Source organism: Bradysia coprophila (assembly GCF_014529535.1).
Source record: "Bradysia coprophila strain Holo2 chromosome IV unlocalized genomic scaffold, BU_Bcop_v1 contig_144, whole genome shotgun sequence".
In the NCBI taxonomy this organism is placed as follows: domain Eukaryota; kingdom Metazoa; phylum Arthropoda; class Insecta; order Diptera; family Sciaridae; genus Bradysia; species Bradysia coprophila.
The window spans coordinates 3,133,060-3,145,606 of NW_023503373.1; the positions used below are offsets into that span (position 1 = coordinate 3,133,060).

Sequence of the window (12,547 nt, forward strand, 5' to 3'; positions counted from 1 at the left end):
CTTCACTAACGTAGGGTCATGATTGTCTGAAAAATAACGAAAAATCCATTTACCATTGAATGTAAAACAGTGCCGAATAAACCGAACTTCGTCGAAACTGTGCCCAAATTCACAGTATAACCAATTAATATCAGTTTGAAGCACGTCTCCGATTTGGCAGTACAGAATGAAGCTTTTCTTTTCCGTTATTGATATTGTATACTCATTCCGAATAAGAAAGTATATGCATCCTTGAATCATATGATTCTAATTCAATAACTTTTCTCAGATCCATTAAATATTAAATTGGAGGGTCGGTTTGTCAAGCCATTGACAACAAAGATTAGATACGTTTGTTAGATTTATGGAAAAGACCGATTTACCTAATAACGATCGAGGTTCATTTGTTAAACGATTTGATGAAATCGTTCTGCTGACCGCAGATATTCCATCCAAGATAGAGCCATCAGTAGACATATCCCGGGATGATAAATCGAAAAGGATGGATGTTGTCATCATCATACCTTGGAGTCATGGCCGCCAACTTGTTTTGGACTCTACCTGCTTGGACCTAACTACTAGATCGGCAATCCGCTCCTGTTTCGTCGCAAATAAAGCAACTACAAAACTGTATGCTTCAATTACCATTTGTTCCTTTCACTGTAGACCGGCCCTGAAGGCTGGCCTAAAAAATCAGTTCCTAGGCAACAGAATGAAAAAATGTTGAACATACGATAAGAAAGATAAGTGGGCTGACTCTATTTGGAGTCATGACACGGCAGAGTAAAATAAAACAGGCAGGAGCGGTTCATTTTCGAAACGTCAAATAAGGGACCTAATACACTGGATGAAAATGAACTCAAATGAACTGTGACTTAAATTGAAAAACTTTATTCGCAAAAAATATAGGGCTACTAGATTATTCAGGTCCTTAGTCAAATCAGCGCTCCTGCCTGGTTAACTATCTTCTGTCGTGGTCATGTACATATAGGCTACGGTTGCACCTGTTGCATGATTAATGTAACTTCTTTTTTTTAAACTTAAAGTCTTAACGCCTAATCCACAATTCACCCCGTTTACTCACACTACAATGGAAAGAGAGACGAGTTTCATTTTTTTTAACATGAGGAAACGGAATAAAGTGCTTTGCACGAATTCCATTGTTGCAGCGTAAACAGCGAGTAAACGGAGTGAAGTTCGGATTAAGATTGGTGCCTTCAAATATTTTTGTGTCAGCAATTTTGTTTTCGTTGCAACATTGGCGGGATCTTTTCTTTTAATTTTATGAAATAATTTTCAATGCATAACTTACAATGAAATAACAGCTCGGAGCCGCTCAAATCACAACTATTTTTTTGCGAAAAAATTCAACGACAGATGCCGCTACATTGCAATGAATTGAAGTTGGTAAGGAAACACTTTGGTTGCTGCAAATATGTCTAAATTCACCACATCAATGGCGTAGTGAATTCTCGAAATTTCTTTACTAAAGGGACGAAACGTATTTTATCTCGAGAATATTCCCTATTTCATTTCAATTACGGCAAACACAAACCGAACGTTAATTTCTTGCACAAGTGATTGAGAGACATTTTCTTTCAAAACAAATACAATCAACATCAGAATTGAACGGAAACAAACAAAAGTGTGAAGCGAAAAATTGTGTGTGAATAGAAACTACAAAGTGAATCAAAAGTTAATTTATTTTTGACTGGAAAAATGTCTGTTATCGGTATCGATTTCGGCAACGAATCCTGCTTTGTTGCCGCTGGACTGTCGGGAGGCATTGAAACTTTGGCCAATGATTACAGTTTACGTGCAACACCGTAAGTACAATAGAATCGCTAAAATAATTTGACATTCTTAAAGAGAAAAACGCCGCATAATGTAATGTAATACATAGGCGTTTTTCCCCGTAATAATGATGGTTCGGTTACATGATGCCGCATATTTTTATAAATCAAATTTTATGAATGAATTGTGGGCCTACAATCCCATGTGGAATTTCTTTCGAATCTAAAAACTCGAAGATTTTTATTGGATAAAATAATTGCGATTTTCCAGTAGTTTCTATGGAACATTGTCCAGCATGTCAAGGCTAAAACGTAACCTCAAAATCTACTTTTCACATTCTCATGTCAATACCGATTTGCCCATGGGATTATAATGTATAGTTGATAAATAGTTCAATGAAAAATCGACCGATTTTTGTGCTCTGAAATTTTCTATGGAAAAATTTTGGAAAATTTTCGTTTCATCGATTTGCATTCACCATTAAAATTGATTTATTTCGCACGTTTTTCGGCGGTGAAATGATTATTTTTTCGGACAGATGTATCATCATCATCTGATGCCATACACACCATTTCGGTGTAATAAATATCTGCTACCTTTACCAAATAGAAAAAATAGTTAGTTTCAAAATCTAATGAGGTGCTAAGTGACGATTAAATGAACATTTTCATTGGTTGATTAAATTAGAGCATGATAATAAAACTGTGCTGTATATGGTACGGTGCGGTATATGTTGTTGTATATTTGCAAGAGCAGAAAATAAAACAGACAGACGTGTTAAAGGCCGAGGAAAGATGTTTAAGTCAATTATACATTAAATAATAAGTTATGATGACAACAGATGGTAATTATACGTTTGTCCATATTCAAATGTCGAATTCATCGATTGTTACTTTCGTATACTTTCGGTCTGGTTTTGAGAGTTCTCTCCAAATTTTTTTCTTTTATGATTTGTTGACTGAAATTCATTTTTGTCTCGGCTTTGTTCGAGTAATTACATATTTCTTTGATAGCTAAACAATATGTTCTACGCACTGTTGAAGTGGTGTAATGTTCGAAAATGTCATTTGAGCTGATGATTCTCCAATATTTAATTGAGGCGATTGCAGCGTAATAATTCCGGTTTTTTCATTAGTTTTTACCGATAGCTTCAAACAAATCATTCATAATCAGAACATATCGCTAATTTCGATATCTAATGCGATAAGGCAATGAACCGAACACAACCAATTATTACCATTAGGTAACGTCTCGGTCAAGTTACGCCACCACATTCTGTATAATAGACTGTTATGATCAGAGCGAGAAAACCGAAGACTAGTTATTATAACTTGCCTAGGGGTAATTGTCAAAGTATTTATTTCTCTTTCAACGTGGTACGTGGAGAGCGAGAGGACCGAAGACCAATTTATTATAACTTGCCTTGGGGTATTTGTCAAAATATCTCTTTCTCTTTCATCATAACACTCTGTAGTAGTAGCGAAACATTTAAGTCATAACTCGTATTGAATCGACGTTTGAGGGTGACTGATTACAGTACTAATAAGACAAGTGCAGGGAGCAAAAGAGAATACACAATCCAATCAAACAATGTCATTCGCCTTCCTTACAGGAGATAGTTATTTGAACTTGCTATAGTGAAATTACTAACCTTTGAATACGTCGTCGATCCACCTGATTGATTCATATATATTAGCACATACAAGTATGATCAACAAGATTTACTGTAGCACTTCTGCTTACTGGTGGACAGCTAGGCGTCACATGCATATTAGTCCATTTTGACATATATTATAACGATCGAACTCTGGATTAGTTACAAACGGTTCTCATTGGGCAAGGTAATGTTTAGCCATCTAACTTCTGGTTGCACCTCATTCTATGATTGACATTTTTAAATGTCAGGCAAAAAATGCATCCAGATGTTGTGCCTGACCTGATCTGATCAGAATTGACCTGAAAGCTGAATATATTAATCCTGTTAAGCGTGACCTGAATCCTGACAGTTTACATGAAAAATTCTTTTGAATCATTAGGTCAGGCTCTTTCGCAATTGACCACGGTTGGCTTTTTCCAAGTTTTTCCTAGTAAAGTCAAAACGTTGTCCTGTAAATAAGGAAACTTTTGAATAAGTGCGAGACGTTTATTATTATTTTATTTCGAATAAATGCTATAGAAATGAGAAATATTTTAATAAACAAAAATTCAAGAAAAGAAAAAAAATTGATTCTATTCCAATGAATGATATGGAACGAAAATAACTCATTGCTGAATATTGAAATATCCACTGAGACCGGTGAAATGGCCAAAATGTATTACACACCGCCCACTCATTTTATTTATTATATAAATAATATGCTTGCACTGAATGTGCGAACACACTCTTAAGATCGCTTGATATCTTTCTCGTACCTACATAATATATTGCCATTGATCATAGTCGTTGAATCGAAATCAACAAATGAGTCACAATAAATAAAATTTAAGTCACGAAATGGCCAATGAGAACACTATTAACGTGATGTATAATTGTTGTTCCTTTGTTGTTGTTTTTATTTGATTTTTTGACGGGATCTGTTGTATATTGGATTATGAGTAACACCAACGGCTACAACAACCCGTCTTGACAAAACTATCAAGATTAAATAAAATTGGGTCCAGAGTTGTGGTAAAAGCTATAAATGAGCATGTTGCATTTTGAAAATGTTTTTCTTAGTCAGAGCCAGTGAAATTTCAGCATGAATTTGCTTTAGCTGTTTTTCTGCTGATCCACTATGTTTATAACGTCTTTATACGGTTGAAGCTGCTACACGCACGCGCGTGGTAGTTGTAAAACCGTATAAATATTTTTGATTGTATGTGTAGATCAGCTGAAAGACAGCTGAAGCAAATTAATGCTGCAATTTCACTGCTTCTAATTGTAGTTTGTTGGGGGCTCTTTGGTATTTAGTTAAGTTGAATTCAATGAAATTGCGAAATTGAAGAAAACAGATTGAGTTCTTAAACCAAATATTGTAGGTTTGACAGTAAATCACGCAGGTCTCCCCGTAGGGTTCTCTGATGATACCTTTTGATAGAACTTTTCTAAAACTTGATATTGAAATTCCTTTTTATAAAAATCACGCAAGTCTTACCAATTTGATTGAATTATTCACTCTTACGCCATTCGAATGGATTGGTATACGTAGAAGATTTTGAAAAATTTGATGCGATCCACTGAGTGAATTCGTCATTTACGTCGCCTAAGTACAATGTATCAACTGGACGTATTTTTTGAACCAGTAAAATAATGGATTTGCAAGGACTTTTGCACTAAGGTATGATTCCTTTGTTAAAACGTTGTATGCAGGGCCGGACTGGCCTATAAAAACCCTTTGAGCATTGTGTGAAGAGTCCAAGGAAGAGTCTTTCATTGTCCTTCATTTCGACAAAAAGAAAAATCCATTCGGCCTCATGGAGTTCGGAGCTGGTTGTGTTGCAGACCTCGGCTTCACCTCTCACGTCTTCATAAAATTCTTTCATCTATAGGTTTCCTACTATTTCCAATCTTTTCAGGACGTTTGATGCAGACCCGTATCTAAATTTGATCCTTGTGTTATTGAGCGCCGATTCTCACTTTATGTTCCGATACCTCACCATTAGAACTTCTCTATTGATCAAAATTTGATTTGTTCCTTTGCAGGTCATGTGTCGCATTTGCTGGCAAAAAGCGAATTCTTGGCGTTGCGGCCAAAAATCAACAGGTCACAAATATGAAAAATACAATCAGTGACTTCAAACGATTGCTCGGCCGAAAATTCAACGATCCACAAGTGGAGCTCGAATCAAAGTTCATACCATACCGATTGGAACCGAGACCGGACGGTGGCGTCGGTATTCGCGTCAACTATTTGGATGAGGAGCAAGTTTTCTCGCCGGAACAATTGACCGCAATGCTCTTCACTAAACTAAAAGAGACGTCCGAAACAGCACTGCAGGCCCAAGTCAACGATTGTGTGATTGCTTGCCCAATATTCTTTACAAATGCTGAACGTCAGGCACTATTGAATGCTGCGAACATTGCCGATTTGAATGTGTTACGTTTGATTAACGAGACCACTGCCGTTGCCTTGTCATACGGCTTTTACAAACAGGATCTGCCCGCTGCGGATGAGAAACCGCGAAATGTTATTTTCGTCGATTTCGGCAATGCATCGTTGCAAGTGTCAGCTGTGGCCTTTAACAAGGGAAAACTAAAAATGATTTGTAGTGCCTGGGATCAAATTGGAGGACGTGATTTTGATGCTATCTTGGCGGATAAGTTTGCGCAAGATTTTCAAGTCAAATACAAAATTAACGCTAAGACAAACCCGCGAGCTTATTTGCGATTACTGAGCGAAGTAGAGAAAATAAAGAAACAAATGTCGGCGAACAGCACGAAGCTACCACTGAACATTGAATGTTTTATGGAGGAAATTGATGTTCATTCCAGTATGGCTCGTTCGGAAATGGAAGAACTTTGTGCGCATCTACTGAAACGCACCGAGCAAACATTCATGAAATGTTTTTCAGATTCAAGTAAGTTGCTCTCTTTGTTGTCCCAACTTGTTCCAACGCTTAAAACAAGTGTTTCCGATTCTAATTTTCGTTTCGTTTTCCTTTCCAAAGAATTGTCACCAGAGGACATCTACTCTGTCGAAGTAGTGGGTGGCAGCACTCGCATTCCAGCTGTTAAGGCATTGATCGAACAAATATTTCACAAGCCCGTTAACACAACATTGAACCAAGATGAAGCCGTTTCACGCGGTGCTGCATTACAGTGTGCAATTTTGTCACCGAAAGTGCGTGCACGTGAATTCAGTGTCGTCGACATTCAAAACTATCCCGTTAACATTAGCTGGGACGGTGAAAGTGGTCAAAGTGGTGAAATGGAAGTATTTTCTGCATTCCATGCTGCGCCGTTTAGCCGCCTGCTGACATTATATCGACGAGAACCATTCAATATGCAAATTACCTATTCGGATCCGGCCACATTTCCCGATCCTGTCGTAGGTGAGTAATTCAAAAAATGGAGACCCGCCAATGTATTCGTTATGTAAACGGAGCCGATGAGTAAAATCGATCTAAAATCGTAGGTCGTTGGCACGTTAAAGATGTGAAACCGAATGCTGCTGGCGAATCTCAAGAAGTCAAAGTCAAAGTTCGCATCGATCACAATGGCATTCTATTCATTTCGAGTGCATCAATGGTGGAGAAAAGAGAAACTGAAGCTGAAAATGGAGCTAATGAGCAGAATGACGCTACTGGCGAACAAATGGATTGTCAAGAGGTGAGAAATTGTTTCGTGTAAATTTTCGGTTTCGTTTTTTTTTTGCGCAGCTTCTAGGCAACGTTCATTGATCGCTTATTTTCTTATCGTTTCTATCTATCGTAAAATGACTGCTACCATTTCTAAACTAACACCTCTATCTTTCTCTCTGTCTCGAATGGACAGTCATTTTTCATTTTGAACATAATTTTAGTCTTTTGAAGCATCTTTCCACTTCCACATTTTTTTTTGAAACAGGAAGAATATCGGTACGACAATAACAGTAATCAACAGAATATAGCTGACTCTCCGACGGCACCAGGGTGGGCTCAGCGGGTTAAGGGATGGTTTTCTTCGGTACGTCAATCCGTGTTGGTTTTCATGATTTCAATTAGCCCTCACCATCGACCGCTTGCCTGCCCTGCTCCACAGTGCCATTTTAATTTCATTTCATTTTTTTTGGTTTTGTATTCCCATTATAGTTTGCTGTGCTGTTGCTTTTAGTTATATATCCGCACTAGTTGTCACACCTTCCCACTTTTTATTTTTGCCATATCGAAACTGCTTCTCATTTGTAATGAAATTTATGCCACGAATGGCGGATGGGATGAAAGTTTTGCAGTTTCGTTTCCGGTTTATTTTTCTGTTTCTTCACATTTCATTTCACTTTTTTTTAGTTTTGCTTTTAGACGATGTTAGTTGATGGCATGGCATATGTGGAGATTCTTTTTCGTATTTTCCGAAGAAGATGGGTAGGCAGCAGTTTAGTTCGAAGAATTTCAGATGTTTTCTATGTTTACAGGGAACAAATGACGATCCCAAAAACAAGGAAAAGAAAAAGAAGGCCGCCGTCAAGATGATTGACCTTGCATTGGAAGCGAAGACACATGGCTTCACGATCGACGAATTACGTAAATACCACGAAGAGGAGGTAAATTTCAATTTATTTTAACTATTCGGTCCGACAATGATTAACAACTCATCGTTCTTTCCAGTCTCGAATGATACAAAACGATCGCCAAGAAAAGGAGCGTGTCGATGCACGCAATGCATTGGAAGAATTCATCTACGATATGCGTGACAAACTGGCCGAGGAGGGTGTTCTGTCCTCATTTGTCGTTGACAATGATCGTCAAGGTATCTGCTCGCAGCTGAACGAATTGGAAAATTGGCTGTATGAAGAAGGAGAAGATTGTGATCGTGACACATACCGCAACAAATTAGATCATTTACAAGGATTAACCGATCCGATAAAAGCCCGTAGTTTGGAATTCGAATATCAACCGCGTGATTTTGACGAATTAGGTCATTGCATACAAATGGCACGCAAAGCTGTCCTAGAGTATCGTGAGGGTGCAACGAAATACAATCATTTGACGGAAACGGAAATACTAAATCTATCCGAATCGGCTGACCGAGCACAAAAATGGCACGACGACCAAATAGGCAAATTTCAGCGATCGCCGAAAACGGTCGACCTGCCCGTCAAATCATCAGAGATTCGTCACGAAATTCATACGCTAAGTCAATGCATGAATTCTGTATTGAATCGACCAAAACCAAAACCACCAACTCCACCAGCGGATCAACCAGCTGCCGATAACAAACAGGCTAAAGATGAACCAACAGCCGAACCGACACTAAGCGAAGATAAAATGGAAGTTGAGTAACATGGTGAAAAAATGTTGTCGTGTTGTCGAAAGAAAGAATAGAGAAAGTGTGTGCGTGCGATTGCGTGTGTGTGTGTATATGGAGTTTATCATCAAGTGAATTCAACGTAAAATTTGAAATCAAAAGTATGTAAGAAGAAGCCCAACCATTCTGCTACCCATTGTTATAACATTTAACATCTCGAAATTCTAATTTGGTTTTATATATAAAAGGCCGTCAAATAATTTGGTTTTCCTTTCCTCTTCGTTAACATGAATCTTTTTTGGGTCTAATTTTCGATGAATATTTCCAATTGTAACAAATTAAAAGAAAAAAACTTTTTTTTTAACTTAAGCGAAGCATTAATGCTTGTTCAAAATTAGATCGGAAAAAGTCTGCACAAAAAATTAAATTCAAATTTATCTGCGCGCTTTATCAGTTGAAATCATTAAAATCATGAGAATAAAACAAGAATTTAATTGAAGTTTTGAATTTATTATATAAATAACAAGCACCGACAACACACCACTCTTCTGAAATTATAGGATATATTTATATCAGTTCTAAGTTTAGTGAATGAAATGTTATTTAAAAAAAATGATCCCCCCAGCTAAGAATTGAATTATTATTGTACATACCAAGCGTAAATCAGAGATTGCGATCGTCAACGCTTTTAATGCCGACCATAATTTTCGTCCGATTTTGTTTTCACTTCCAATGATTTTGTTATTTAATCCGAACCACACTCATTTACATTCATCAGGGTCGGACTGGCTTCCCAACGGCCTTTCGGGCAATGCTGTCAAGCGGCATGTTAAATCTGATTTTTGAAATTTAGAAAAGTTTGGAGTAGCGGCCCTTCGGGCGATGCCCAGTATGGCCAGTCTGAAACCTGACATCCATACGAAGTAAGAGAATTTTTAATGATTTAATTCCGTAGCCTTAAAACGGTATTGTATGCAAAGAAAATTGACCGGTCGTTCAACCTCATTTCATTATTGTTTTTCAATTTTCCGAAGCTGTCAGTGTTGTTCACTCAGCTCGTATTGTTATTCGAATGAAGTTCGAAATTCAAGTCTGAGATAAAAATTTCGAATTTTCACCTAAAAACTATACTTGCCATCATCAGCTTTGCAATCATTTCCACTTTATATTCAGTTGTTCGTCCATTTTAATTTTTATTGAATCTAATTCATTAAAAGATCTAATGCCCAATTAATTGGTAAGTTTTGTTTATATTGCTGCCCTCCCCCCCGATAATTCATCACCAATTCCATTACCATTTTATTCGATAAGTCAAAATTGATAAAAATAAATAAATTTGTTACGCGCCACACAGATAAGAAGGATCGCAATTTCTGGTTCGTGAACAAATTATGCTGAGTTTACAATTTCAGACAAACATTTTTTTCCCTTCTTTACATTTAATTAACACGATAACAGAATGTTTTTTTTTCTCTTAAATTAAATTAAATTTCACCATTATTTAAGCATTTCAAATTTTGAGTTTTTAAGAATTAAAACCAAGTACATTCAATGGCGAAACATTGGCGTTTTATTTAGAAGTGAGGTGTCCAGCAAAGTGCTTGCAAATGATAAGCGATTACGTGTATAATAAGATAATCTACACCAATCATATCTACTAGACCGGGAGCCTTTGCGTACATTCACAGAAGACTACTATTTGAAACCGATGTCATGTCATGTTTTTACACAACCAAGGAAAGATACGATTGTACCACAATTTTTATTTCGAACGTAAAGTGTCCTAAAGATAATAAGTTTAGTTACACAGTAGTCACACAGCCGTTATCAGCCGTCACACGATAGAAAATATAAGTTTGTGTCGAAATGAAAGTATCTGTTCCAACTGACTACAACAAGCTAAATTTCCTCAAGTCAGTCGTCCACAACAGATACATAAGTAAATATTACTTGCTAGCATCACAAACTACATAAGAGGGTTTCTTTTGAAAAACAGCCTACCAAAATCGGACGCATTTTCCAGCAAATCATATGTGCCCAGAACGGACTTCGACAAACATTAATCCACAAATTTCAATCAGCTATCGTCAATTTGCCGAAACGATTAATTTTCTTGGACGTTTCAACTGTATCGGAGTCCTCCAATAAATCCATTTCTGCCTCAATGTAACAATTCACCTTAGCTATGCCACAAATTGGCGTTGTTCTGTCGTGAGGCATTGAAAATTTTACGCATACACAAAATCCCAGTGTGTAATTGGCCAAGCATTCCATTTCACAATTTCGTTTACTGTACGTTCTCATGTAGCGCAGTCTGCGTTCAAAGTTGAAGAAACATTGTCGCCTGATAAGAAAGGATCGGGAAAAATGATTAGAAGATCGAATAATGGTCAATTAGTCTAGGGGCTATAGAATAACTCGTGTCCATGAAAGGTGCAGAGAATGTGTTGATTCTGAGATTTTTTTCAAGAAAAATGTGGGCCACCCTGTATTCATAAGTGGTAAAACACCTAATTTGTACAGAATTTCTCGATGAGCAAACTCGCAGTGACTAAGATCTCTCTGATACAAAAGTTCATGAAGAAATTTCGAAGAAGCGTATGAAATTGCACTTTTTTACAAATTTTCACTTTTGACCGATTTTGTGGCCCACCCCGTAATTTCTACAGAATTTTCGTCTTCGGAGTCCTATAATATCCTATAATATTGCCGAAGAATTTTTTTTTCTATCTGCCGAACCGTCGAACGTCATGTCCAAAAAACCGAAAACTGAAGAAAAACAGAATTTGGGCCAAAAACTACCCGATTACTCGAAAACTGCCGGGAGTTCAGCTTGGCACCAGAATCAATCAACACATTCTCTGCACCTTTCATGGACACGGGTTGTTCTATGGCCCCTCGACTAAATAACGAAACCTTTTAGGATGTAAGCCAGTAAGAGATTTTGTCGAACGTAAAGTGTCCTAAAGATAATAAGTTTAGTTACACAGTAGTCACACAGCCGTTATCAGCCGTCACACGATAGAAAATATAAGTTTGTGTCGAAATGAAAGTATCTGTTCCAACTGACTACAACAAGCTAACTTTCCTCAAGTCAGTCGTCCACAACAGATACATAAGTAAATATTACTTGCTAGCATCACAAACTACATAAGAGGGTTTCTTTTGAAAAACAGCCTACCAAAATCGGACGCATTTTCCAGCAAATCATATGTGCCCAGAACGGACTTCGACAAACATTAATCCACAAATTTCAATCAGCTATCGTCAATTTGCCGAAACGATCAATCGCACTCCTCAAGAGACAAGAGAATCTTGCGAAGTTCCCTATTATGACAAATTGAGGATTCCATTTTTGCCCGGGCTTTCATTTATGAGGGATTCTTTTGAAAAACCGCCTACCGAAATCGGACGCATTTTCCAGTGGACTTTTTCATATGTGCCTAGAACGTACTTCGACCCTAGAAGCCAAAACCACTTTCAAAAAAATTCTTAGAATCTTGTGGGGCTAGTGAAAGGTGATCAAAAACCGAAAATTTGAATTTTTCTTAAACACTTTTCTCAAGTTACACGAGCCGTACAGGGGTCGTGTGGGTGAAAACTGTAACTGCACATATTTCAGTGTGGATGAATTTCAAAACCAATAAGTCCCTATTCGGATCAATAGTACATGCGATTACCTTTCTAATTACACCCACACAAGTTCGTACGGCTCGTATAACTGGATAAATTTTTGTAAGAAAAGTGCAAGTTTTCGGGTTTTTATCACTTTTGACTAGCCCTCACAAGCTTCGACGAAATTTTTTGAAAGTGGTTTTGGCTTCTATTGTCGAAGCCCGTTCTAGGCACATA

The 12,547-nt window shown here is 37.4% G+C and overlaps 1 protein-coding gene across 2 annotated transcripts; it reads left to right on the forward strand.

Moving 5' to 3' along the window:
- Positions 1 to 1,379: 1,379 nt before the first annotated feature.
- LOC119071152 (heat shock 70 kDa protein 4) lies at positions 1,380 to 9,194 on the forward strand. Of its 2 annotated transcripts, XM_037175897.1 has the most exons (7): positions 1,427 to 1,805; positions 5,456 to 6,330; positions 6,421 to 6,804; positions 6,888 to 7,081; positions 7,319 to 7,417; positions 7,863 to 7,991; positions 8,056 to 9,194. In XM_037175897.1, the coding sequence occupies exons 1-7, from the start codon at positions 1,699 to 1,701 to the stop codon at positions 8,728 to 8,730; spliced, it is 2,463 nt and encodes an 820-aa protein (XP_037031792.1). In that variant the 5' UTR covers positions 1,427 to 1,698; the 3' UTR covers positions 8,731 to 9,194. The 2 variants fall into 2 exon arrangements, with proteins under 2 accessions (XP_037031793.1, XP_037031792.1); XM_037175898.1 differs by lacking the exon at positions 7,319 to 7,417 and having other exon boundaries at positions 1,380 to 1,805.
- The last annotated feature ends 3,353 nt before the right edge of the window (positions 9,195 to 12,547 follow it).